Source organism: Heliconius melpomene, chromosome 17 (assembly GCF_056956725.1).
Source record: "Heliconius melpomene rosina isolate 202511_hmr_F chromosome 17, ASM5695672v1, whole genome shotgun sequence".
In the NCBI taxonomy this organism is placed as follows: domain Eukaryota; kingdom Metazoa; phylum Arthropoda; class Insecta; order Lepidoptera; family Nymphalidae; genus Heliconius; species Heliconius melpomene.
The window spans coordinates 5591355-5618114 of NC_140405.1; the positions used below are offsets into that span (position 1 = coordinate 5591355).

At 32.5% G+C, this 26760-nt stretch overlaps 3 protein-coding genes and 1 pseudogene across 9 annotated transcripts in view; 2 read left to right on the forward strand and 2 right to left on the reverse strand.

The window, feature by feature from the left end:
• Nucleotides 1-1700: 1700 nt before the first annotated feature.
• On the reverse strand, nucleotides 1701-3521 carry LOC146529982 (alpha-methylacyl-CoA racemase-like; annotated as a pseudogene). The gene is made up of 2 exons (XR_014878926.1): nucleotides 3270-3521; nucleotides 1701-2755 (listed from the first exon to the last, which is right to left on the reverse strand). The product of XR_014878926.1 is annotated as an alpha-methylacyl-CoA racemase-like (transcript).
• Nucleotides 3522-4530: 1009 nt separating this feature from the next.
• Srp9 (signal recognition particle 9) lies at nucleotides 4531-5226 on the forward strand. The gene is made up of 2 exons (XM_085201111.1): nucleotides 4531-4832; nucleotides 5101-5226. Exons 1-2 carry the CDS (start codon nucleotides 4692-4694, stop codon nucleotides 5194-5196), a joined length of 237 nt encoding a protein of 78 aa, XP_085057237.1. The 5' UTR covers nucleotides 4531-4691; the 3' UTR covers nucleotides 5197-5226.
• Nucleotides 5227-7343: 2117 nt separating this feature from the next.
• Spt20 (transcription factor Spt20 homolog) lies at nucleotides 7344-22000 on the forward strand. 3 transcript variants are annotated; one of them, XM_085201218.1, is made up of 18 exons: nucleotides 7344-7553; nucleotides 7650-7898; nucleotides 8109-8264; nucleotides 8902-9141; nucleotides 9242-9463; nucleotides 9917-10069; nucleotides 10305-10614; nucleotides 10919-11058; nucleotides 11396-11487; nucleotides 11972-12032; nucleotides 12176-12406; nucleotides 12973-13098; nucleotides 13608-13740; nucleotides 14281-14483; nucleotides 14839-15003; nucleotides 15336-15534; nucleotides 15890-16012; nucleotides 18052-22000. In XM_085201218.1, the coding sequence occupies exons 1-18, from the start codon at nucleotides 7518-7520 to the stop codon at nucleotides 18135-18137; spliced, it is 2925 nt and encodes a 974-aa protein (XP_085057344.1). In that variant the 5' UTR covers nucleotides 7344-7517; the 3' UTR covers nucleotides 18138-22000. The 3 variants fall into 3 exon arrangements, with proteins under 3 accessions (XP_085057344.1, XP_085057345.1, XP_085057346.1); XM_085201219.1 differs by having other exon boundaries at nucleotides 14284-14483; XM_085201220.1 differs by having other exon boundaries at nucleotides 11402-11487.
• Nucleotides 22001-22144: 144 nt separating this feature from the next.
• The window catches only part of Ten-a (Teneurin-a transmembrane protein), a 266172-nt gene continuing 261556 nt past the window's right edge, over nucleotides 22145-26760 (reverse strand). For all 4 annotated transcript variants that reach the window (XM_085201214.1, XM_085201213.1, XM_085201216.1 and 1 more), the window contains 5 exons: nucleotides 26305-26708; nucleotides 24332-26217; nucleotides 24093-24246; nucleotides 23625-23979; nucleotides 22145-23519 (listed from right to left, as the gene is read on the reverse strand). In XM_085201214.1, the coding sequence (XP_085057340.1) occupies nucleotides 22528-23519; nucleotides 23625-23979; nucleotides 24093-24246; nucleotides 24332-26217; nucleotides 26305-26708 (3791 nt within the window). In that variant the 3' untranslated portion in view covers nucleotides 22145-22527. The remainder of the gene's footprint in view (nucleotides 23520-23624; nucleotides 23980-24092; nucleotides 24247-24331; nucleotides 26218-26304; nucleotides 26709-26760) is intronic.

Genomic DNA, 26760 nt, shown 5'->3' on the forward strand with positions numbered 1-26760 from the left:
TATCTCATATAGCAACACTAAAAATATCGCGCCAAATGAGCGTAAGCTCACCTCTACACACAGTAATCAAAATCTTTTTAATGAGATAAATTATCATGATATTAATTTATTTTAAATATAATGTGAAAATCACAAAACGAATTTTCTAGATTTATTATATTTTATATCATTTTTTATTTTTAAGGGAAATGGATTAAAAGGCATTTAAATTAAAACCATTTTTAGTAGTCATTTTTACTATTTTTAGTAATACTTAGACCAATAATTATTATAGTACTCACATTTTTTCACTAAAACTTATTAACTAATACAAAAGTTACATCGCATTGATTTGACACCGTACCTATTTGTACCTTATAAAATTTTAACAAATAAACCGATTATATTTTGAATACTGTAGTTTAAACTTTAAATATACTTCTTAGTAATAAAAAAGGAAAACAGAAAAAAAGGAACCTGGGTAAAAATATTTAAAAAATATATCTTATTGTACCTACTAATTATAATAGCAGATCATATTCTAATATATTTTTTATTTCAATTAAGGTTTTTATACAATCATTTCTATGCGCAGGTTGCATTTTGTTCGTCTGACAATGTCTAATTCATGCCATCTGTATTCGTTTTATTTACAAACATACGTTATTGCAATAAAATATATGATATGGTACAATACTAGTGACATGTATGTATAAGATTATATTACTTACGAGTAAGTATTTAAGAAACGAAAACAAAAATAAACCAACATATTTAAAGGACACTTAAAAAAACGTTTATTATTGAATTATTTTAAAATTTTAACTTGCTTGACACAATTTCTGTTATTAATTATAATTTTATAAATGTAAGTAATATTGGATTTGTTTAAAAAATGCGTTTATTTCTGTAAAACATGAAATTGTAGAGTTTAGGCATACTTAACGTGACCAGCAGCGTTGCCAGGTTTTATTTCGCTGAAAAGCGAGATTTTTACGCATTTTAAGTAAAAAAGCGAGATACCTTCACCAAAAGCGGGACAAAAAAATTATAACTATTTCATTTATTATTTATCAATTTATTTCATTTGTTTTAAATAAAACTTCCAATGGTGACAGATATCAATATTTATTTTAGGAACACTTTAAGATCACTTTGTGGTCCGTTCGTCCGTTTGGATTGCTACGTAAGGTAGTTAAGTCTTTCGAGTAGTTGTACATAACTTATTAGTATTTCTATGAAATTGCTAGTATCTATAAAAAATGAAGGAAAAAAAATATTCCTTATAGTACGTGGAACAATCGATAAAAAACGGGACCTGTCCCGATCGAGACATTGAGTTTTTGGGATAAAAATTGAGACGTCTGGCAACGCTGGTGACCAGTCAACGGGACTGTCCCGGGTTTCTAAAAACACGAAAGCACACCTCTAAAAAAACCTTGCAATGTCCCGTTTTGAGCTTACAGAAAAGTGGTGGCATTAGTCATGGGTACTTTATGTAGGTATGGATTTTAAAAATCTTCATAAAATTAATTATACTTATATCCCAAAAATGTTTAAACTACATTAAAGAAAAATATTTTTTATTATTTAATAAGTATTACTTTAAAGAAAATATGTACTTTTTGACTATACTAAATAAACAATATAATTAATATACCATCCCATACACGAAAACTACTCATGATTCATTATAAAAAATGCTAGAAAGAGAAATTCAGTTTTGCATTAAAATTTTCAACTTTTTATAACTTTGATTTATTGTTAGTATATACAATGTTATTTTCAACAAGTTTTTTTATTTTCTCAATAGAATATCCTAATTCCAGTAAAATATCAACTGTATGTTGTCCTCCTTCAGGTAACATTTTTTTGCCACTTGATGAACCTGGTGTAACTGATAACTTTGGTGCTGGTTCTGGAATAATTATATTTTCACTGTCTATATAAAAAGACTTTCTTGAGGAATTACACTCGTGTGTGTATGCCATTTTTGTATCTAAAACTGGGGTCACACATGCATCTAAATCTTTAAATATAGAGTACCATTCATCTTGAGTTTTTGTTAAAAATACTTTGAATACGTGAATTTTTCCAAACATAATTGCATTTTATCTTGAGTGTAAATGTCTTCAGACAAATCCAACCCCTTTAATAAATTGTGATAAAATTTTGGTTCTAAAGCTCCGACTGCCATAAATTTATTATCCTTTGTTTTGTAAGTTGCATAAAATGGTGCACCACCATCTAAAATATTAGTATCAGGTTCATCTCTCCAAATTGGCAATTTTCTTGACTTATACAGCCAAGATGCGACATATGCAGATCCTTCAGTCATACTTGCATCAACTATTTGCCCTCTTCCAGTTTTAGTTCTCACTAACAGGGCTAATATAATTCCCAAAGCACAGAGAACACTTCCACCAGCAAAATCAGCTACTAAATTTATTGGGGGTTGCAGAGGTTCATCATTTTTAGAGAACATAGCAAGTAAACCAGACATTGCTATGTAATTTATTTCATGTCCAGCCTTATTTTTGTACAATCCATGTTGGCCATAACCTGTCAATCTTGCATAGATTAGTCTTTTGTTTTCCTTTAAAAGGACTTCTGGTCCGAGCCCATATTTTTCTAAAACACCAGGTCTATATGTGTCAATTAAAACATCTGATGCAGCACAAAGTTTTTTTAATATTTCAATGCCATCTTTGCATTTTAAATTTAAAGAAATATTTCTTTTTCCATTACACATTGTATTTAATGCTGATGGTCCCAACTGTAAATTTAAAAAATATAAGAATAACTATAAGGAACTTTTGAGTATAGTGAATATTATTTTAACTCTTGGATATAATTGTTTTACTATATTTATATAATAGAATTGTCGTCCAATATAATACTTTGTGTATTATTTAATAAACAAATGAGGGAAAGTGTGGCTTTGAATTCTCAACTATATTATTAGGAATGGGGTGTCTTCAACTGAACTGACTGAATACAGAGTGAAGTTAAAAAAATATTGATAAAAATTATCTTTAAGTATATTACTTTGTATAACATTTATAAGTCTTTTGGGTCAATGTAAGGTAATTTTATTTCATTGATGAAATAAATACAACCTAGAGTTGAAGTGAAGTTCTTTCTTAATGTGAGCTTTATTTAATAAAAAATAATTAAGTACTAAGTGCTCTTTTATTAAGAAAACATTAATATTTGCATTGCTAGTAATTTAATGAAGATTTATTATTTTCTATCTCCAATTTATTAACGAAAATGTAGAAAAATTATACCTTTTGAACAACCGTTACAGTTGCTCCAAAATCTGCCAATATTGTTCCACAAAATGGGCCAGGTGCTGATCCCAACATTTCTATAACTTTTATTCCGGTTAAGGCCATGATAGATAATAAAGTTAATATTCGTTGTTATAAAAAAGTTTAAGGGCGGCATTGAGTTCTGCCACTCAAAATATTGCAATGCCTTCAGAATTTCGCGAAAAATGGGGAACAGCAACAGAGTGTCTTAACACTAGGTTTCCTCTGCCTACCCTGCTGTGTATGAGATACAGCTTGAAGTTGATTACGAAAGTTTAAGTACCTAGCCTGGGTATAAAATAAAGTCTAATAAGGATCTTCACAAATTTAAACAATTCGAATAACAACATCAAATATAGGGGATTTAAAATTTCATATTAGCAATCAATTATTGATTGGCATTATTGATGTCACAAACAATCTATTTCTATTATATAATCTATTTCTAAATCCTGCTGTTATAGCGCGTTTATATGCTCGTGATGACTAGGCAAACTCTCGTAGTCCGTTTACACGCTTGTGAGAGTTTGCAGATCTTCACAAGCACCAATATGTGCCCCGTTTATCGTGAGAGCTTGTCGCCGATCCGAACAAGTGTCAATTTTTGGGCACAGATCAATAGGAGTTAGCGGCAAATATATTTAATTTCATTTATGGCGCATGTTTAGCCTCATTCAAGAGTTCACACCGCACGGTATGTATTTTGCATTTTTAAATAAGTAATACAGTTTTTTTTTATTTTAATATAAGCCAAGTAATAAAAATGCACAAGTAATACATTTATACAGATGGTAAATTAGCTAAAATAATATAAAATTAAAGAATATTTTTCGTGTATTATTTCATTGTTAATTCAGAGTAAATTAAAATTCAAAGCCATTTTAACTATATAAATTTATTTCAATATGTATAATAATTTCATTTCGTATATTTAACACAGTAATATCAAAATATTATTTTTTTCATGCCTTCATTCACTAATATTAAACTGATATTTATAGATTTTCTGAACTTAAGCTTCCTGTATATATTTTTTTATAATATATGTAGCCCAAAGCAAAAGCCGCTGCAAACTAACGCTCTCACAAGCATGTAGATAGAAGCCAAGCGCATGAAGGTTTGGATTTAGTGAGGAATCGCAAAGCCACCACAAGCGTGTAAGCCCGGTATTAAATAACAATATGTCAGCTGGCAATATTTGGGATTCACTCTTATATTATAACGCTGACGTTTCACGCTTATTGTCAATGTCATGTCATCAAGTAATAGTTGACAACTTTATGTAAAAAGTTGAAAACGTTTTTTTATAAATCACAAAATAAATGTAATATTCGGTTTTACTTTAAAATAAGATCATCATCATTATAGTCCTTCAAAACAGATTTGTTAAATACAATAATGACTTTTATACCTAATTGGGAAGAATTCGAAAAATCTGCAGAAATGTTATATTTGAGGGATCCATTAAATACACGTTACAGTGTTAAATATTCCCATTCAAAAGGTGTATTTTTAGTGAAGATTACCGATAACAAAAAGGTTTTTATCTTTTCATTAAAATTAGACAGAAACAAATTAAATATTAGTTAGAAAATCATGTTGCAATTTACTCTGACAATATACAATTACTTGGAAAATGTAATATTTTTTATAATAAAAAAAAAACAAATAAATTACAACAAATTTTAAATGTTTATTATTTAATATTAATATATTAATATTTGTTATAATCAAATATGTCCCAATTATGTGTGTGTAAGTATATAAATATAAAAAAATAATAAAAATATATTTTTGAACTTTACAGTGCCTTCAATACAAAACCGAAGTTCAACAAGATGTCAGAAAAGTTGATAAATTTATTTCAAATTTGATAAGACACATGGCTTCTAATGATAATTAATTACTTTAAATAAAATGTTACACATAAAAAGCTTTTCATTGAGTAATTTTTATTATTTATTGTTATATACCAATATAATTGTTCACACTTTCTTATAGGTTTTGTAGTTTCAATTGTTTTTTTTTTATTTTTAAAGAACATGAACATTAGATAGAAACAATGATAGTAATGTAATAGTGCCAATTTCTTCCTTGTATCTGCAAACACACCGGTTTAATTTCCATTTCATGTTACAAGTTAAAGCTTACTGCTTAGTTCCTCCTAGTAGTTTTAGAATTCATTCACTCATTGCAATCGGAAATGTCTTAATGACGACGGAGTGTCTTAACACTAGGTTCCCAGGTTCCCTCTGCATACTCTGCTTTATATGGGATACAGGTGAAGCAGAAAAAAAGTGATGCTGTTATCCATACAAGAGGTTTTGGTTAGTGGTCAAACACACTAAAAATTGATAAAGCAAAAGATGCGCCGCGTTTGATGGCCGACGTCCCTATGTAACGTGCAAATCGTGCAAATTATTAACATTAAATGACCTGTTTAAACCAGACAACCCTGGGCTTGCAGCAGACCAAGACTGTTTTTCCAACTTCTTAAGCGATTTTCTTTTAAATGATGTGGGATTCATATAAAAAACATATGAGCGCAATTTTCTCCAAAAAACGCATTACCATCAGTTAGAATAATGGTGATTGCGGCAGGAATTTTTATAGGTAACCCTAATCTATTTTAGTATCATGTATCATTCTTAAATATAAGTAAAAATTTATCCGGAATGCGTGTTACGCTTTTATTTATATTACGTTCGTTTGTTTTTTAATATTTTTCAAAAAAACTAAGAAATATGATCTTATTTTTGTTTTTATAATTATTCTATACTTAAATAATAAATGTTTATTTCGAAATATAAGATATTTCCTTAAATTCCATGTTCTATTACACAATAGGACTTTAAAGGTAAAAGTGTGAGCCGAAGTCCAGAACGACTTTTGAATACTTACACAACGATACCCTTGTAATCGTGTAATTACCGAACGTAACGATCTTTATTTTTCTCAGTTTAACAATATGGCCAATTTGTCGCTGTAGTACTTATTTTTTTTATTGTCATGTCTTCAGTGGCAAGATTAAAAATTAAAACGTTAGAAACAAATTAACCGATTTTGTTGATTCTTTAAGAAAATCGGTTAATTTGTTAGATTTTTGCAACGCCACATAGAAATAAATATACTTACATAGATTGATGAAAATGCTATTATCAGTTGCGTCTTGCAGTCGGGAGTCTTACAGAATTTCTAAGAATAAAGAAAACTAAATAAATATAATTGCAAAATTTGTCTTCTATATATACTTACTTACTATAATAAAACATACAAAAATAAAAAATCTGGAACTTCTGTTGAAGAACCACAATAGAACAGCTAAAATATAAGGAAATAAATGAGAAAATCGAAACCACCATGGGCCAGTGGCCCGTGTTACTAAAACACGATAGTCGTGGGATCGAAAAATATATTCACGTAGCAAATGCGACATAAAGGTCGTACATTTAAATGCAAGTTGTGGGAATTGGGAAACGAAAGTAAAGCGACCTCGCGAAACGAAGTTGAAGAATAGACAAACTTATTTGACAATCGACTGTTTTTATAATTGTGAATTCATATACAATTGAGTAGATTAGTGAAGAATTATTGTCCTCTTGATTATTTTTTCTTGTTTTTTGTTTTCATAGTGCTAGGATAGTATTTATTACAAATAAATAATTTTTAAACACACATTTCTTAACATTAATTGGTTTCAGATCATCAATTATTCAAATATATCTTTTTATTTAATTTCATAGTTTGTGCCGTGTTGTTAAATTCGTAGAAATCTGCGGCAGTATTTAAAGGACATACAATATTATCTTTGCCTGTTAGTAAGACGTCAATTACTTTTTTTATTAAAAATTAATCATATTCATATTTTTATTTATGACATGAAATTTATATGAACAAAGTAAGTATAACAAAATTTATTTATTTTTCAACTATGTTTCGTCAATTATAATAGAAAAGTAGATTAGTAGCTTTTATTTCAAAACGTTAAATGAAATATTTTTTGGTTATCTGTGTGTTTATCAATTTTCGACAGACCGTAGAAGTGTCAAATATGTTGATGGACATTGGACATGTTATTTTACTGTCATGAAGTGTGAAACATAAATAAAGCGTATTAGTTTTCTATAAATCATGACTTAATACTCAAGTCTAAAATATTAAAATGAAATAATACATATAATAACGTAACTGCCACTTATATATTTCTTTTTAATTAATGACATTATGGATGGTTTAATTCACGCGGCATTGGAAGCAGAGGCAAGTGTTACAATAATTTTATGATTTGTTTTTTTGATAAATTATAATTTATTTTTTAATTTTCATATAATAAGTTACTTAACTATTAAATTGTAGGTAATTCTTAACCGGGCTAAACATGTGAATTCAAACCTAACACAATTTGACAGTGGTGTCTCAGATCATAAAATGACTTGGACTCATGAGAAGATGCATTTAGCAGAATCTGTTGATGAATCCAGGATGAAATTTCAAAGAAACTCTGTGAATTCAGCTGCTAAAAGCTCAGAAAAGTTTGACTTATTTAAAAAACTTCATGAATTATACAATGAGCTCAGCAGAGATGAATCTTCACAAGCCAACTATGTGAGTCTTTAATTACTCATTTTGTTTACTGTTGTGTAAATATTGGAATTTTCCATATAACTTTTTCATTAAAAAGATAACAAGCTTTTTTGTAAAAAAAAAAATCAAAATTCATTAACTTACCTGTAAACATTTCTCCTTAATATTAGACATACAAAACCATATAACATTAATTCCAATAGTATTTAATATTTTATTATGTTATTACAGCAAGGGTTAAAGACCACATCATATTTATTGGAAAAACTATTAGCTACTTATAATTTGAACACATTAATAATTAATTTATACCCAGGAAATAAAGGATACTCACTGTCACTTAAAGTTAATGGTAATATGCAGTATATACAACCTCCAGATGCAAATGTGAGTATGTGTAATGTTAATCATTAATTAGGAAATTATTTTCAATCAAATCCAACATACTGAATAGAATTGCTAAATAAGCAAAAGGAAATAATTAAGCAATGGAAAAAGAACTTTTTTTAGTTTCAGTAATATGTAACTTACTTAAATAAATAATATTAAACTAGTAAAACTTTAGAAATTTACAGCCATACCAACTATAAATCGTTAAAGCCATAAATTTTGGTCAAGTTAAATACAGGAGTTACACAAATATTGTATTTTACTATGTTTGTAAAATTATTTTTCTACTAAATATATTTTTATAATTTAAACATTTAAAGAATTATCTATAATCACATAAATAATATATTATTTTGAAATGTTATATTATAAATGTAAATTCTTTTATATAATTAATATGTTTTGAAACCATTGTGGTGGCATGGCATCTGTAAAGTACTGTAAGAGTGATACCTGTGGGTTCGATTCTCACTTAGAAGGATGTGTTTGTTGTCGTTTCCTTTCTTTGGTAAGAAGACAGAGGGACATTGAATTTCACCATCCAACATGCAATGTTTAAAAAAGTCTTGCACAAAGTGGGGAACAGTGTGTCTCGACAATAGAGCTGAAGCTAATAAATAATATTATATTTTAGGCATCATCAAGTCAAGATGAGACATTAATCGAGACACCCAGATGGCCCTATGAAGAGGAAGAGCTGCTTAGCTACATAGATAATGAAGAATTACCAGTGGTGCTTCTTGATCTATTAGAGTCAGAACATTCATGTTTGTTCTATTCAGGCTGTATTATAGCTCAGATTAGGGATTATCGACAAGCTTACCCAAGTTTTGTATGTGATACACATCATGTTCTACTGAGGCCAACTAATCAGGTAAATTTTTATAATATTGTATTGTATGTTAAGTATTTAAAAGTACAAGTGGAAATTGGACCCACAAACTGACAACATTAAATAAATAAAATGCTTACAGAGTATTATAACCGACGCAATGTGTATTGGTGGTCGTTGTGGGTGGGTTGGCGAGGAGAGGGGTGCTTTAGAGGCAGTAGAAGCGGCCCTAGTCCATGCAGCCGCACCTCCCCTATGTCTTGAACCAAGACCGGCGGTGGGATTGTTAGCAGCAAGATTGCATGCTGCACCTCGGCTGTTTAACACACCAAGGATAAGGAGACAAGCTAGGAGGTTTTCACAGGTATTGTGCTTTTTTTGTTACACAACATGCTCATTGTTTCTTCATATTTGTTTTAATTATAATGAAAGATTATTAACATGAGTTATCATTTAGAAAACAAAAATTAAGCAAAATTAGTATTTAATTAGTCATATATAAAAAATATTTTAAGTGCTTTGAATGTGATTCCACAATTGTAAGAATATTTAAATTTAAAGGCATTCTTTGGTCTAGAAATACATAAAGTTCGACATTTTGCTCCAGCATCCAATACGCAATATCTCTTAAGTTTTCTACTGTGACTGCATATTATTCTTATAATAATTTTATTGCTGCAACACACATATAAAAGTGTGTACCCACATAGACACATTTAGATACTATTCGCTAAATACCACTCAATTTTATTAATTTATTTTGATAAAAGTACAGTAGGCAAATATAATTAAAAGAATACAAATGTTTATGTTACAGGTTGCTGTAAATAGAAAGAGAAAATTAGATCAATTTACTCATTATCATGGCTTAGAACTACTGGATTTGATTCATAGACAAAGAGCGAAAAACAGCAGACAATCTGTACCTCATACACGCCTCACGTCCAAATTTCCAAAGAAACCACCAGAGGTAAGTAAATATACATATAAGTATATACAGGATGTAACGCGATCGACGGATCAACGGTTGACGATGGGTAGAGGATCTTAGTACTTATCCATTTCACCAGCATTTGTTACCCCTAATTATTATACATCAAAAATGAAGATATAATTTAAAGTGCTGTTTATTTGTCATTGACGTTTTTATCTAACAAGAAGTAACCAAAGATCTCACGATACAATATTTCTTAAAACCTCAATAGGTGTTCAAACCAATAGAACCACCAAGAATGGAGCCTTTGCCACTAGCTTTACCCTCCGAGCCTAGTGGGCCTCTACGTCTAGCGAGAGCGTACGAACGTCCCCGGCCTACTCCAGACTGTCAACCACAATTAGTAGAAGAATACATACTGGAAACAGAAAAAACATCACCCCACGCAACAGCTGGATTCTTCCATATAAAACTGTCGATATTACAAAGGCCGTCCGACCAAGAGTTCCTAGGGGAGTTGTATGTGGATAGAGATCATGTTGAAGGAGAAAGGAATGGTGCTGCATGTCGGTTTACTTTAGGTAAGTTGACATTTCACTTCTACTTCAACTTACATCTATTACAGCCTACAAGGTCTAAACCTTGTTAAAAAGAATGCCGAAAGTTAAGCTTTCATTTTGTGTGTGAGTGGTCATAATATTTAAAATAATTGTAGGTAGAAAAAAAAAACTTAATAATATATATAACAGATTTTACAATAAAAGTGAAACAAATATTACATTACCTTTAAAACATTGATATTGAAAATATTTTAATAACTAAGTTAAAAGTAATAAAATAGTATAACCGATTTTTTTATAAGAATCTTTTTTATTCTTTTTATAGGATCAAGACTCCAAGCCAATAAATACATACAGCAATTTACGGAGATTTTTACAGAAGAAGGTCGAAAGTCAGTTAGGATAAAACATATAGTTCCTGGACAGCTACCTAGAGTGTCTTTCACAGGAGGGATGAGAGAAATTGTAAGTTTTTTTTAATTAAATATATTAAATGAAGGAAATTTAATATAAAATGTTTAATAATCATATGTTGATCATAATCTACATGCTTCCTTTAAGTATTTACTAAAAAGTATTCAAATTATTCTTAATTCAGGACTCTCTCAGTGCCGCTGCACCACTATTAGAGGCCTTCGTCACTTTGTTGTAGGTTCGATTTCCACTTTTGGAAATTGGGATTGTTTTGACTTGTTTTGATTTTATCACCCTAGCTTAAGTCCTGCTGTGCATAATTTTATACATGTTTTCTGAAAATATTTATCACTATATGATAATAAGATTTAAATATACAATTAATTAGCAACAGGGCCAACAGTTACTGTTACAACAACAACGTACGGCGCAAGCGAGTAGTTCCACAGTGCAAACACATGCTACTACAGTGCCTGTAGTGTAAGTAAAATATAATTATGTCTAATTATCATATGTCATATTTTTTACATTTTAATTACAATTCTTCTTTGAATAGTAGACATGCAAAGGTTGTGGTTTTTGAGCACATATGTGTTCAAATGTAGAAGTCTCAATGTGAGTTGTTTACTTAATGAACAATGTCTATAAAAATAGGTGGAAGGTGGAGAACATAGTGCCTTAACACTAAGATCATGCGTATCTATATATATTTTCTAGGGGAGGCTTTGACTTTAGTTTTGAACTGTTTTTTTGAGTAAATGTTTTTTTCAGGCTTAATTTTATGTGAGTAAAAATTCTGTAGTATGCTCCAGACTATTCTGGGGTAGACACAGGCCATCCATTTTCCCCCCTGTATTTCTACATGCATGACTAGGATTTCTCTATTTATATAAGCGGAAAAGCTCAAAAAATTAAATATAATAATAATGTGCAGTTCTTAAATTTGTTCTTAAATCTTTCACAGAACATCTGCCATAGCGGCGACTCCAAATCCTCATGCGAATCCACGACAACTACCTATTTTGGTAATTATATTTATTTATTTATTTAATTAAATTAAATATAAAACTATAAATTTGAGTTTGTAATTAAATTCTGATTAGTGTCATGCTGTCATTATAAATAAAATGTGTTCAATAAATAACAAAAAATATTGTTTGTTTTATAGCAGGCACAACTGCAGCAAGTTGGTAACGTTGGCGGTGTGGCAACAGTGGGTACAGTTGTGGGTACAGTGGGGACAGTTGGTACTGTGGGGACAGTTGGCACTGTGGGTTCAGTGGGGACGGTGGGTAACGTTGGGAACGTAGTAAACGTTGGCGGTGGGGTGGCGGGCGTGGCCGTCGAGTCTGCGTTGAAACAACAACCCTCGCCTACAACGCCACGGTTGTCGCCGCAGGTATATTATTTATGAATTTTATATTAGCGAAGTACACTACGGTCACTGTGCCTACGACTCGCCGGCCGTATTGTAAAGAGATGAATTAGAAATTAGCTAAGAATTACTTAGTATTCCTTGAGTTCACCACGTGTGAGGGTGGTAGCAGGGTAAGGAGCTCAGAGATGCCTGGTCTTGTGACCCAAGCGTAGGTATAAGGCGCCCGTTTAATTGCGCATTAACACTCACCTCGGTTGTTTAAACTTCTCTCGGCACCTACACTTCTAAATTATACTACTACTGCCGCCTACGAAGAGCATTCTAGAAATGAATTGATGATTCTAGTATCTTCTAATATCTTTTAGCAAACTTTAGCGAGATTTCGTTTTTATTATTTATTAAATTGCGACATAGCTATTTGGTCCGTCTTACCATTTTAATATTTGTCTAACATAATATTTTATCAGTTGGTTCTAACACAGAAGTAATTCAGATTAGTTAATAAATAACTGTGTAGTTCTAGTGGGCGAAGCCGCATATAAATAAGCATATTCATTGTAAAAATATTCAATTCAAATAAATTACAGGCGTCGACAAATCAGTTGCTCGCTCAACAACTCACAAACCCACCGCAGCCGTTGAACCCTCAGAAAATGCAGTCCGCGATAATACATATACAGCATCCGCTCATGTCCACTGCTGGCACTTCTCAGGTAACTTTATAGTATATTATTAAAATGTATATTATTTACGATTTTAGGATTCAGGTTTTAGTACTTCAAAAGGGATGGAAAATATTGCGTGACAAGGGATGTGAAGGAATCCTAAAGTCTGTTACATATTTCAAAATACAATGTACAGACAAAATATCGGAACTTCTGCATAAATTTAATAATTTCTAAGTTTAAAATAGAAACTAAGTGCAAAGTAGAGGAATTGATTTAGTAATTCACATTTTTCGTAGTGTCTTTATGTTACTATCTAACGAATACTTACAGGCAGGCTTTTTTTATTAATTTTACACCTATAGTTCAATGTACGCAATGTGGCGTCATAGTAGGTAAGAGTGGGGTCTCAAAAAGTGACCAACAATGATGGGGAGGCGTAACGTAATTGTTGGATAGCTCCTTATTTGTATGAAAATTAAGTTAACAATTACGTATTTTTAAAATTGAAAAGTAATGGTTTCTAAACTAACTAGTAATTTATTTTTCAAATTCAGGTGCAAAGCATACAGTATACAAATACAACGACAACACAACAAAAAGCAACGATAACTAAGCCGAGATCAACAAACCCTGCTATCAACGCTCTGGTCACCAGTCTCATGAACTCGGCTCAACAGTTCCAACAAGGTGAGTGAAGATTTGTAATTAAGTATATTTTAAAAATATTTTGAAAAAATAAAGTTTGGAACAATAGCTGAATTATTAAGGGTATATTCCGATATTGGTTTAAAACTGAAATAAACAATTTTTTTAATGTCCAACATGGACATTCTTTTTAACCTGCAGTATAAAGAATAGACCAGTGCGAAGCAACTATTTATTACCAGCACACAATTGTAGCTCTCCCAACTGAGATATATTTTTCTTTCTAGTCTATAATAGAATGAAGGGCAAACCATCCTACTCACCCCAATAAGGGCACTGAACAGTGCTCGGAGTGTACATACATAATTAAAATAAATAAAACTGAAGTCTCGTAAGGCAGCGGATCAGTGTCGGTTTATAAACTACGATACGGTCGTGAGTTTGATTTTAACTTGTGTGAATTAATTATTTTAATTTTTTCGGTCTTGTAAAAAACAAAGCCCGGCGTTGAGTTCTGCTACACGTAATGCCATTAAGACACTCTGTTACCACACAGTGTCTTAATATTATATAAATGATCAGCAGCGGCAAACCAGAACGCGGCGAAGGCGGCGGTGAGTACGGCCAGCAACGCCACTATCCTCAACCTGCTGAACAGCGCGCCCGCCGCCATGACGCACGCGCCGCCCGACGACCACAAGTTGCTGGCGCGCGCCGTGTCTCTGGCCGGCGCCCGCCTCGTGCCCGCCTCCGCCCCCGCCGCGCATTCCACCTATACGCAGCAGGTGAGCACGCCCGGCACCGCCCCCATCCTCAACCTGCTGAACAGCGCGCCCACCGCCATGACGCACGCATCGCCTGACGACCACAAGCTGATGGCGCACGCCGTGTCGCTGGTCGGCGCGCGCCTCGTAAACGAATTTAGTTTAATTAAACCAAATTGTTGCAAAATATTAACTGAATAAAATCATCCATGCATTTGATTTTTTAGAGAAAGTGCTTAGGAACATTATAAAATTGAACACCAAGTATCCTTTTATGATTATATATTTTTTAGCTATAATTTATAGTTTTTAATGTAACGTATTTCTTAATGTATACATTACATCATTATAATTGTATTTGTTTACCACCTGACAGGTGATGACAGGTTTCACTCGTGAGAATGACTCAACCAACGTGTCGAGTAGTGAAAGTGCTTTACTAGAGCGGTTAATGGGTCCTGAACCAGCTGTTACGCCACCTCAAACGCAATCGCAACCGCAGCAAACGCAACCGCAACCGCAACCGGTGTGTCATTTACAGGTAATCGTTTTTTTAGCTTTACAATGCATCGCTTATAACAGGGTAGGAAGAAGGAACCCAGCGGTAAGACACTTCGTTCCCCACATTTTGCTAAATTTATAACAAGATTTTACAACAAGACTGAATAAAATTTCGAATGTGGGTATCAGAATGTCTTAACAATATCGTTCTCTTTGCCTATTCTATAGTATAGAGTAGTAATAGTAGTGTTCTCTATGTACCCTGTTACATACAGTAAATATATATAGCTAAAAACTATTATGATATAAGTGTTAAAATAAATAAATCAACCCTTCCACCCTCATACACAATCACATTACTTAAATTTACAGGGTCTCAGCCTAACATCATTGCAAGGCCTCCAAGGCATCCAAGGCCTCCAAAACGTGCAAGTACAGATACCTGGCTTATCAGCTCCGATATCGTTATCACTGAACGTGTCCGGCGCACCCAGCGGCCTGCTCGTGTCTGTGCCGCCTACGACGTCCGTTGTGCTTACTAATCAGCCGTCTGTGCTGTCTTTACCTATAGGTGGGATTTAAGTTTTTTTTTATTAATCGAAATTACTTATCACGCTTAACAACTTTTGTTAAGGTTAAATAGTATTTCAAAATAGTTGGACTACTATAGGTGTACTCCGGATGTATGTATATAATATACAAATATAAACCAGCACAACTAGTATCAGTTCAAGCTCTATCCATACGCTGTACGTTTTTATCGAGCTATGTTGTCTATCATCAAAACCTTTTAAAGTAAATATAGTTCGCGAGGCTTACGCTGAGCTTTGCTTTTGTGTGAGTATTCATATTTAGTGTAGGTGTAATGTAGACCTGGAGGACTGTACATAACTTAATGATCACAATGATTTATATATAAATTCCAGCACAATTAGTATCGGGCGGCGTAAAAGGCGGCGTGCGTGGGGGCGCCGTGCAGGTGGTGCGCGCTCCGCGACCCACGCGCCTAGCCCGCCCCGCGCCGCGCCCCGTCCTACAGCCTGCTGCAGGTTGGATGTCATTTTTTTTTACTTTCACACTGTATCCTGCATATCTAGAAAGGGAGAGGGAATCTAGTGTCAAGACACTCAGTTCTCTACCTTCTCGTTGTATGTTGAGTGGCTGAACTGGTTTGTTCAAAATTAAAATAATTTTAATGGGGACCTAAGTCACAACCGTCGCATTTACAGTCAGACACTGTGTCGCTGCACCACGACAGTTAAAGAGGTTGGCTATAATTTATTTTTTCATTTATATGATTTATACCGCATATAGTCCCGTCCGTGAGACCATCGCGGCGCAGCTTCGCAAGGGTGTGACTGTAACGCTACGGTTGTGGTTTCGATTCCCATTTGAGGAAGTGACATATTTATTTACATTTATATTTTCGCTTCTTCGCTCTGGTGTCGAGGCAAAACGCGGCATTGAGTTCTGCTACTCAACACGCATTTTCTCCAGAATTCGGCAGAAGTGAGGAACAGAGTGTTATAACACTAGGTTCCCTCTGCCTACCCTTCCGTGTGAAGCGTGCGTGAAGCTAATTTTTTTTAGTAGGAGAACTAAAATAATGTCAAGACACTCAGCACTACTCTTTCCTGCCGCCAACTCAACTTTATATCAATTACTAGTGGACCCGGACGCGGCTACGCCTGCTTCAACTATAAGAATATTTATTAAATATATTCATGAAATTATTTTCAATTTTCAATAGAATTAGTAAGAAAATATAAGCTCAAATAATCAAAAAGAATAATAAGTAGATACACATTATTAGAAAAAAATATCTGAGTTATTGAAATGAACTAACAAAAGGATTAAAAGTAACTAAAGGATAGGTATTCTTAATATTAGAAAAAGTACCTAAAGTTTTCCGTACGTGCGTACATAGATATCGACTCTACGAAATAACTAAACATTTCTCTCTATTAAGTAGGATAATTTTAGCGGGCAATATCAAATAAAATAAGAAGAGAATCAAAGTGTATTTTAAATTAATTATAAACAACAAATAAAGTTCGAAAATATATGAAAATTTATAAAACCGTCAACGTCATCTGCCCGTTCGCGTCGGTCATACTGTGCCGCCCGCTAGGTGGCTAGGTCATTTGGAATCAGTGACATCTTAATTATTTATTAGTATGTTATACAGTAAACTATAATTTCAATGTAGATGAAATGCTAAAAGTGACTATTATATTTATTTTCATAAGGATGAATATCAAAACGTCGCGGTAGCGGTCGCGTAGCAACGACGGTTGTTATTAACATGGCAGAATAAATTGCATGTCAAATTAGAATGTACTTTAAAATATATTAGTATATATGTGTAATGTAATGTTATATAGCCTATAGCACTTCTGAAGAATGCAGCTTTCATACAAAACAAAAACAATGAAAATCGGACCAGTAGATCCAGAGATCTTAGCGTTCAAACAAACAAACAAACAAACAAACAAACAAACAAACTCTTCCGCTTTATTATATTAGTATAGATTGATAATATGTAAAAATACCTTCTTATAATGTAGATTTTACCCCTATTCTTTGTATATTTTTTATAATCAATACAGTTCTTACATTCCATTAACTATAACACTTTTGTATTCATACTTATAAATTTTGACCAATAAAATTTTGTAGAATATTTAATGATTTTGCTACTAATTATCACTACTTATCACGTTGTTGGACGTTATTCTGATTATTACAATGTTAAAATCCCTATGCTTCCTCTTTCTTCTTTATTTTAAATACCTAGAACTATAGGTTTCTTAAGTTGTACTTATATTTTTATAACATGAATTGTTAAATTTCTTGTCGATTCTTACTACCTTTACTGCCACCAAGCTCATGGCAATTGGTCAAATCGGTGGAGTTCTGTAGAATTGACATTACTGGCATTTTTCTGTAACGTGACGTTTCAAAAGAGCTTGTATTGGCCGTATTAAATAAACAATGTTCTGATTTTAATATAATTGAATATTGAAACAATTTGTAGGCATAAATCCTAGATAAAGGTTTTTTTTTATAGAATTTTTTTTTGTTACAGGTACGACACAGTTCATTACACAGGCACAGGCACAGACTTTAAATGCACATCAAGTGAGGCGGAAATCGAATCCAGATAGTTCATAGTAAAAGCTAAAACCCCTAGCTCACTGCCGTTATAGTAAAATAAAGTTAAAATAATTTTATAAGTTAAAAAAAATACAAATAAGTGATTAAGTGATGTTTCTGCGTGCAATATACTATATAGCAGACAATACTGTGAAAGATAGAACTTTCAAACAATATGGTGTATTCTAGTAAATAAACTCAAATACGTAATGTTACCATGAGTTGTATTGAGACTGACAGAGCTGACATAAAACGTCACACCGACGCAATATTCATAATAAAATAATAGATTAAATTTTAAACTAAATGTACCCTGCGTCTAACCTGCTATATGCGGGATACAGCGTGAAACTACAAAAATGGAATTATTAATTTTTTATGGTACAATCCATTCTTATTTTTAATTTGTTCATGATTATACATTTTTCACAATCATGTATTATGCGAGTCACAAATAATTTTAAATTGATATCTTATTTCATTTATTGTAACAATGTTGAATTGGATCATGACAGCGACGTTAATTTAAATTTAAGAGTTATTTAACTAATGTGGAATGTTCTAGAAGCCCAATTATTATCATTATTGAAAAAAAAAAGATTTTATATCTTGTTAGAAATGTTTGTAAGTAATGTAAATATTGACAGCTGTATTATAATTTAGACGAATTGTCGCGAACTTTGTATATACTGATATATTTAAAGAAATGAAATGCCTTCACGTTTTAATAACATAATATGAAATATTGTACTTAATGGAAGTGTAACAATCATTGGTTAAGGTTGTTGTAATTGTTTTGTTTATGCTAAATCAGTATTAAATGGCCGCTCGCGCAATCCAAACGAGATAGAAACTGTTTATTGAATCGTCTATCTTTATTTTTATATTAAAATAATAAAACTGTAAATATAGTATTTTAAAATTACAAATTATTGTTTAATTCATAAATAACACAGTTGTAACGATTCGAGGAACTGTTTCTATTTTTTACGAAAAGAAGTACAATGTAATTATTATAATGTGTAAATATGTATATAATTATACTCAATTCATCACATATTATGGAGGAAATGCTTCAGATGTTAAGTTTTGCAATGTGTTCAAATAGTATCTAATGAACAGGGATGTTACGGACTTCCGTAACCGGTAACGGAAACTATCGGAACTATCTGTTACCGTAAGCTTATCATCTATAAAAGTTTCGGATAATTAGTTATATGGATGGTGTGGGTGGAATCTAAATGAGACTTGTTATGAAATGTTTTTGATTATGCCAGGGTGAGCCGATGCACTAGCGCCTAGCACGAAGTAATTAGTCGCATTAAATACAATTAGTTTTTACTAAAAAAGATAACCAACAAATATCACATACAACAAAACTGCTGACACCATAACAAATATATAATATAACAGCTGTAAATAATAGATTGATTAAAAAAAAATATTTCTCAAAAATGTATTATCCGTAACCGACATTATCCGAAATTTACGGATTATCCGAAATATTTTTATATCCATAACCGAAACTGAAACGAATGTTGTATTCTTGTATCTGTATCCAGATGCGAAATATTACCTCTTTAACATCCCTGCTATTGAATGCTATTCGTTTTTATAAAGGGATTGATAATACATATATTAAATATTTCGTATTTGTTTCTACTGATATTTTTATCTATGTGATCTAAACATCGAAGATTTGTAGTTATTTAAATTTAATTCTGAACTTATATAATCTAATACTGAACAAATTCTTGTTTAATTTTAATTGATATTAAGTAATTATTATTTAATGAAATAAGACTATTACACTTTTTTGAAACAGCACTTTTAATATTGTAATATATTCAGATTTAGTGAATATTTTTTTAATGTGAATTGTTCTTGTTTGATTATAAGAGACGCATGTGATACGTTGCACGTATTTTCTTTAATGTTGCCATAATTTATGGAGTTTATTGTTTCTGTGTACTGAACTCGTTTCCGTGATTCAGATTTTGACAATTATTTCACTTAAATACAATTTATATTGTTACTTTAAAAAAAAGTCTCAAAAAATTTATGCCGTCGTCAAAAATCTATTGTTCTTTATCTCTTATCAGTTTTATTTGTAAGCTGAATACATTTTACGTTGAGTTTATTTGGAAAACAAATTATACCACACTTTAAAATGTGGATCTGTGACATAATTTTGTAACTCTATGTGTATTTAAGATACACAGATAGATATTTGTATCTATATGGTATTCCCATTTTGCTATTAATTTGAGGATTTTAATGTTTGTGTTCACTTTTTATCCTCCATATTAAGGAGGGTAAGCAAAGAAAACCTAGTATCAATACCTAATATCAAACTAACAACCATCGCATTAGAGTCAGAAACTGTACCACTATATAGTACCTTAATAGTTTTAATTGATTGTATGTTTTATGATTTTAAAATATTTTTGACGACGATAACTTCTTAATTCAAATATCATAGTGCCATTTCTCTTCATTGATGCATAGCAATTAAAAATAGAGATATAATGTCAATTTTATTTGGTCGCGTGAAACTGCTTTTAGAATCTTAGACGAAGCCTCTCTTTGAACTTTATTTTTGCGTTCTTGTTCACTGCTTTTCATCAGATTAATTGTTTCACCTGAACATGAATAAATTAAAAAACTAAGGTTGCTTATTGTATCGAATTGGTGCCCATAATATGTTTATAATTGTAAATTTCGACGAACTTTACAAAGCTATTAATTGTATTGCGATAATATTATTTATTTATATTATATTTTTAAATTACAAATTTTGTATATTCGGAACAGAAACGGCTATGCAGCCGAATTGTTTTTTTTTTTTAATATTTTATACGATGCAATAATTAGATGAGTATTAAGATCATAAATCTATCATTGCCATGAACTATATTGCTTTATTAAAATCATTCATATTAGAACTAGATGAGCCTCTTAAATGAATTATTATGAAATAGAATGAAACATGTCGCATCGTATTTATTAAATGACGTTAAATGACAGTGACGATAATAAGAAATATAAGAAATTAAGCTTAGCGTTTGTATACGTTTATTGTTTACGCGCACAATTTTCTTTGTTATATACGCCAATTAAATAATGAAATATGAAGATTATAATTGCAATTATATATATTTTTACACTATTAATGTGAATACGAGTTAAAAATATTGTATTGTATATATTTTAAACATTTTTTTTTAAATATTTTTAACTGGTTTGATGTGTGACATGTTACTGTTGACTAAACAGTAGATGGGCGTCTATGGATAATATTTTTTTAGATTGATTCATATATCAGTGAGATATGATCGATATTCCTCCTAATTATTCGATCATCGTAATCAATCATTATAGATATATTAATATAAATATTTCATCATAGCAAACGCAATAATAGTTTATTTTAAAGCAACGGTTCTAAAAGAGTTTTTCATATTCGTCCATCTCTATCGTCTACGTGGCTGAAACGTGCGAATTGTTGATCTCATTTGTTTACGGACATGTAGCTCAATATTTAGGGGATTTTATGTAAAAACTCAGAAGTTTATCCGAATGTAAATGTCTATTGTAAGTAATAAATTGTATATATATTTTTAAATAAAGATTTTTTATACAAATAATCCAATTTTGTCACTCACCGGTAAAGTTTCCAGTGTCAACTCTTTGATCTATAGCTCATTGTAAATATGAATAGTTGTTGTAAGCAATGTTACGCTTATGACGGTGTATAATAAAATTTATATGAATGTGTTGACTTGGATTTGTGTATAAATTGATATTGTAAACATTAACTCGATTACGTTGTTCTGAATGAATGACGTTTGGAACGTGAATAAATAAATAACTTTTACACATTTACTGTTTTATTTAAATTATAAAAATGTACGACTTATTTGTATCGTAAATTGCATAATTTTTTTTCATATATTTAATTTTATTTTAAGAATTTAATTATATCATAATTTAAGAATGGGGATATAATGTAAACAACACATTGATTTGGTTAAAAAAGTATGCTTTTTATTTATTCTTTCAAATAGTCTTCATCTAAATTTTATAAGAACATTGGACACAATTGAAGCTTTTTACCGATAAATAAGTATAAATAATTTCATATTCACATAGATCGTCTTATTTTTACATACATTACATTTATTTAATATCAGTCCTCTCAAAAGGTCCATTCTCTCCCTGCAAATTAAAATTTATTATTTACACAGCGATAGGGATTCGCGTCTACCGTACATACATACATCAACAATTAACAATTAATAGAGACTATTTACAAAATATATCACACACGCACACACGACCTTTCATCGTCATTCACACACATCGAATTTACATTCATACGATTTGGCATATGGATGGCGTGACGTCACTAGCAGAGGTCTTCCCAAGCGAGCCACCAGGGCGCTTTGCAGTCTTCACGCTTCCGTCGTCGCCTCTCTGCTCGGTCTGACCGCTTCTTCACGAAGCGCACATTGTACGGGTCCTCGGCGAGCTCGGGGTACCGCGCGACGTCATGGACGTACTCACCCTCGTAGCCCGCTGCCGAACTAGACTTTTGTATTTCATCTAATTCTGCCGCAGACCAATCTAACGAACCGCCCAAACCAGCGCGCAAAGCCTCGCGCTCCCGATGCCAAGCTTTCCGCACTGCAGACACCCGAGCATGATGTAACAAACGTTGTTTCTCTCTCTCGGCACTCGTTCCGTAACGAAGATTGACAATGCTCGTATGTCCGTGTATCTTGACATCTGCGTAAGAACGACCACCTTCAGCTACTTCGTGGAACGTTACGTTTAACTTTCCTTGCATACGTTTCAGTTGTTGTTTGTCGTCGGCCGCGCGCCACGTATCCTCCTTTACAAAATAAAATACATCTTGCTGGTCCCCGTGAACAACGAAGGAGAATGGCAGTAAGTGAGATCTATTGAAGACTGAAGTATATACGTCCCGGTATATAGCATTAGCTGATGGCACAGTTGTAACTACAGCACGGCCTCGTGAATTTCGAGAAACTAAAATACCACGACCGAAAGGAGGTTCAGAGTCTGATCCAATTCGTTTGGGAGCAAGGTGTAGAGCGTCAGTCTTTAAGGCTGACATTGCTGGTATGGAAAGGCTTCGGAAATCAGCAATCCTCTTGTTAGACATGTGGGATAGAAAACCAGATTCTATTGTAACACTGGAAAGTAGAGACATGGCAGATGGTAATCCTGGACCTGCATCAACTGGGGCAGTGCCCCATATTGGCCGCCCACGAGGGATACTAGGTAGTATGGAACCTCCTGGCAATTCATCAGGGTACAGTTGTGGTGCCAAACTTTTCGTATCATAGCCGAGAAGCTTGAGCCAGGATAAATGATCTGCAAAATAAAATAAGTGCATATTAATTATGTATCTTTTATGAAAAAATACAAGACTTTTAGTGATATTGTTGTTACTTGTATATGAAATTATGAAAATATTACCAGTTGGTTTCTTGTTTTGTGGGCGAACGTTGATAGGGTCGTTGCCATTAAATCTATATAGATGTAGTTGAGGAGGATTATGTATTCTCTCTATTAAATTTTCCCAAAGGGGCGACATCCATTGGCCAATGAGAGGATCGTACACTTTTCCATTAGCCATATGAACGAGAGATGTTACTTGATCCAATAACCCGCCACAGAAGTCCACTGGTAGATATAGATATGGGTTGGAGTCATATACAATGTGACCATAGGGAGATCTCATTATTTCCCGGATACCTTCTCCATACTGATTGAATACCATGACCGGCGTTCCACATTGATCAGTAGCGATGTAATATTTGTGACGGGCAACCTAAAATACATTGAAATGTTAACGAATATCATTTTTTATATACATATTGCAATATGCAAATTTTGTTCGTTTATATTTTCTTATATTTGCATTTAAAATTAAGTGAGTTCTACCTGGGTGTAAATTAGATGTCCTCTATCATCATAAACTAATGTCATGAATCTATTTTCTCTTGGTGAATAAATATGGCTAACTTCGTGGGGTTTTTCTTTATTAGTATAGAAAAACTGCGTAACATTTCCAAAGTTATCTTTTCTGGTAGATAATCTGTAATAAAAAAGAGTATGGTAGTTTTCAAAGTGATTTATGTAAAAATAAACAAAATTTGCTTAATTATATTGATCATCCTTACCTATCAAGGTGATCGTAGTAATACCGTACGTCAAATCTACCCCGTTTTGTAGCTCGAATCAAAAGGCCTTTTGCATTATATTGGAATCTCTCTTCTCTTGCGTTTTGAGAAACAAGACCACGGCTATCGTATCTATATTGACCTTCACCAAATTTAATTATACGATCTAATTCGTTATATTCCATAGGTATAGTATTACCTCTATACGTTAAGGATAGCATATTTCCATTATCATCATACCTAAAACCCCAAGGTTCTTGTGCTTCTACGCCAGTCAGTTGACCATCACAGTCCCAAGTATAATTTTTTACATTAGTGTAAGTATTGACTCCTACATTTCGGGTGTGAGTTCGAGTTTGGGATATTCTACCATGTCTGTCATAAGAAAACTCCATTCTAAATACTTCCATTCTATGAATGTTAACAGTTATTTCCTTTTCAAGAAACTGTTCACTAACAGTTCTTGAAAACATAGCAATACCGTCATATACAGACGTTTCATTCCATTTCTGTTTCGAGACTGTAAATTGTCCTAAGACTTCTGGGGCACCTGTTTTACTATTGTAAATGATGTGGTGCGGTATAAGGGTCTGACCTCCTATGCGTCCTTGTACTGCTGTGGTTCTGTAGTTATTATCATATTCATATAAAATTTTCGCGTTGCTTAGCCCTGTCTTCGCACCATAGTCAAGTCTTTCTTCAATGAGTAATCCTCCAGCATAGGTAGCTTCCCAGCGATAATCAACATCGCGATCCACATGTAGTATTTCTGATGGTAAACCACTATTTTCAGAGTAGTGAATTTGAGTTTGACCGTCTCCGTGAATAACTTCGGATATTTTATTGGTTGTAAAATATCGGTATATTATACGCGCACCATCTCCTGGGAAGACAGTTTGCAATAGTTCACCGGTGTGGGAATAGTGCTGCAAATATTTCTTTGAAGATCCGGGTGGTGTATACGTAACACGTAAGAAGCCTATAGATGGTTGAACACTGAATGAATGATTTGTTCCGGATGGCAATATAACGTGAGTTAATCCACCGTCGCTATCGTATTTGTATTTAAAATTTCTTTGACTAGCTAACGATATCCTGGAGACGAGATTTCCTTCATTGTAGTAGATGAATTTTGTTCCATCTTGGAGGCTCGTGATTTCTGAGAGCATGCCGTGGGGATCATAACTATATGTTTCTTCTGAAACACCCCACTTCCATCCATTTATTCTATTAAATCTGTCATATGATATATTTAGCGGCACACCAGCCCCATGCGGAGTAAAAGATAATGGTAATCCAGCTACATCATACGCTATTGTGAACAATGGGATTCGATCTGCATTAAAGAATGTTTCTTTGCTTTTAAATTGATCAAACTCAATAATTAGGACACGCGAATCATTAACCCATATTTCACGATTCAAAGTTTGTTGTGGATTTCTGACGTCACCTACTAAAGTATACAAGGAGTACATATTATTTACCAATCCGTCGCCAAAAGTGGTAGTTTGATGTGACCACATATGCAACATTTCAGCTTCAATAGGTAAAGCTGCTTCTAGTAAAGGATGCTTAGCAGCTGCTATACTTTCAAATTTACCAGACCACGGTGTATCAATAACCAACGTGTTGTTAGTAAACATACGTCCTTCTGTTACTTGTTTTCCATTGTTTATAGTAATTTGCTTAAAGGACTGGCCATGGAGAACATATTCGCATTTCTTCGATACACCCACAGGAATTGTGCTGGTTGGATTTGAAACAGTTACTGCAAGACCATAGTTTTTAGCGAGTCCCGATGTTATATGTACTTGCTCTCCTGAGGGCATAATTATTTTAGTGACACGTCCAAGCTCATCGTACGCATAAATCACTGTATCCCCTGCCTGTAGAATTAAAGAAAATATGTTATTAATATAGTTAATTATTTATAATTAATAATTAGATTAATAATGATGTAGTCTGAAACATACCTCCGATCGACTATTGAGTAATCCTGTATTAGCATCATAATCTAATTCTATTTCAGATGTACCTTTTTCGGTTATTTTAGTTAAATAACCAATTCCTGATATTTTAAGTTCTAGTTTATGGTCTTGTGTATTTTCAATAGAACTAACGATGTTACTATAGTCCCTTAATAATTGAATTTTGTTTCCTGATGCATCAGTTACTGTCGACAATTTCCCAAAACTAGTATTTTTAGAGTATAAGAATGAATATCTTGTTTTTCCTGAAGTCAAATCTTTAGTAGTTATGTGCTGTCCGTAACGATTGAAAACATAAATTTCTGAAGTAGGTGGATATGGTATTCTAAATTCTCCATTTTCATCATGTGATGGTAAATAATGTTTTAATGCCAATATGTGAAGTGAACCTGTGGAATTAATTAATGTCATAAAATACATAAATTTATTGCATTAAATCCT

Bases quoted from the DNA above. Each gene is read 5' to 3' on its own strand.
- Srp9 (XM_085201111.1), top strand. From the start codon at position 4,692: ATGACTTTTATACCTAATTGGGAAGAATTCGAAAAATCTGCAGAAATG. The intron at 4,833-5,100 runs GTTTTTATCTTT...TGAACTTTACAG, and splicing joins AGATTACCGATAACAAAAAG to TGCCTTCAATACAAAACCGA.
- Spt20 (XM_085201218.1), top strand. From the start codon at position 7,518: ATGGATGGTTTAATTCACGCGGCATTGGAAGCAGAG. The intron at 7,899-8,108 runs GTGAGTCTTTAA...ATGTTATTACAG, and splicing joins AATCTTCACAAGCCAACTAT to CAAGGGTTAAAGACCACATC. The intron at 9,464-9,916 runs GTATTGTGCTTT...TTTATGTTACAG, and splicing joins AAGCTAGGAGGTTTTCACAG to GTTGCTGTAAATAGAAAGAG.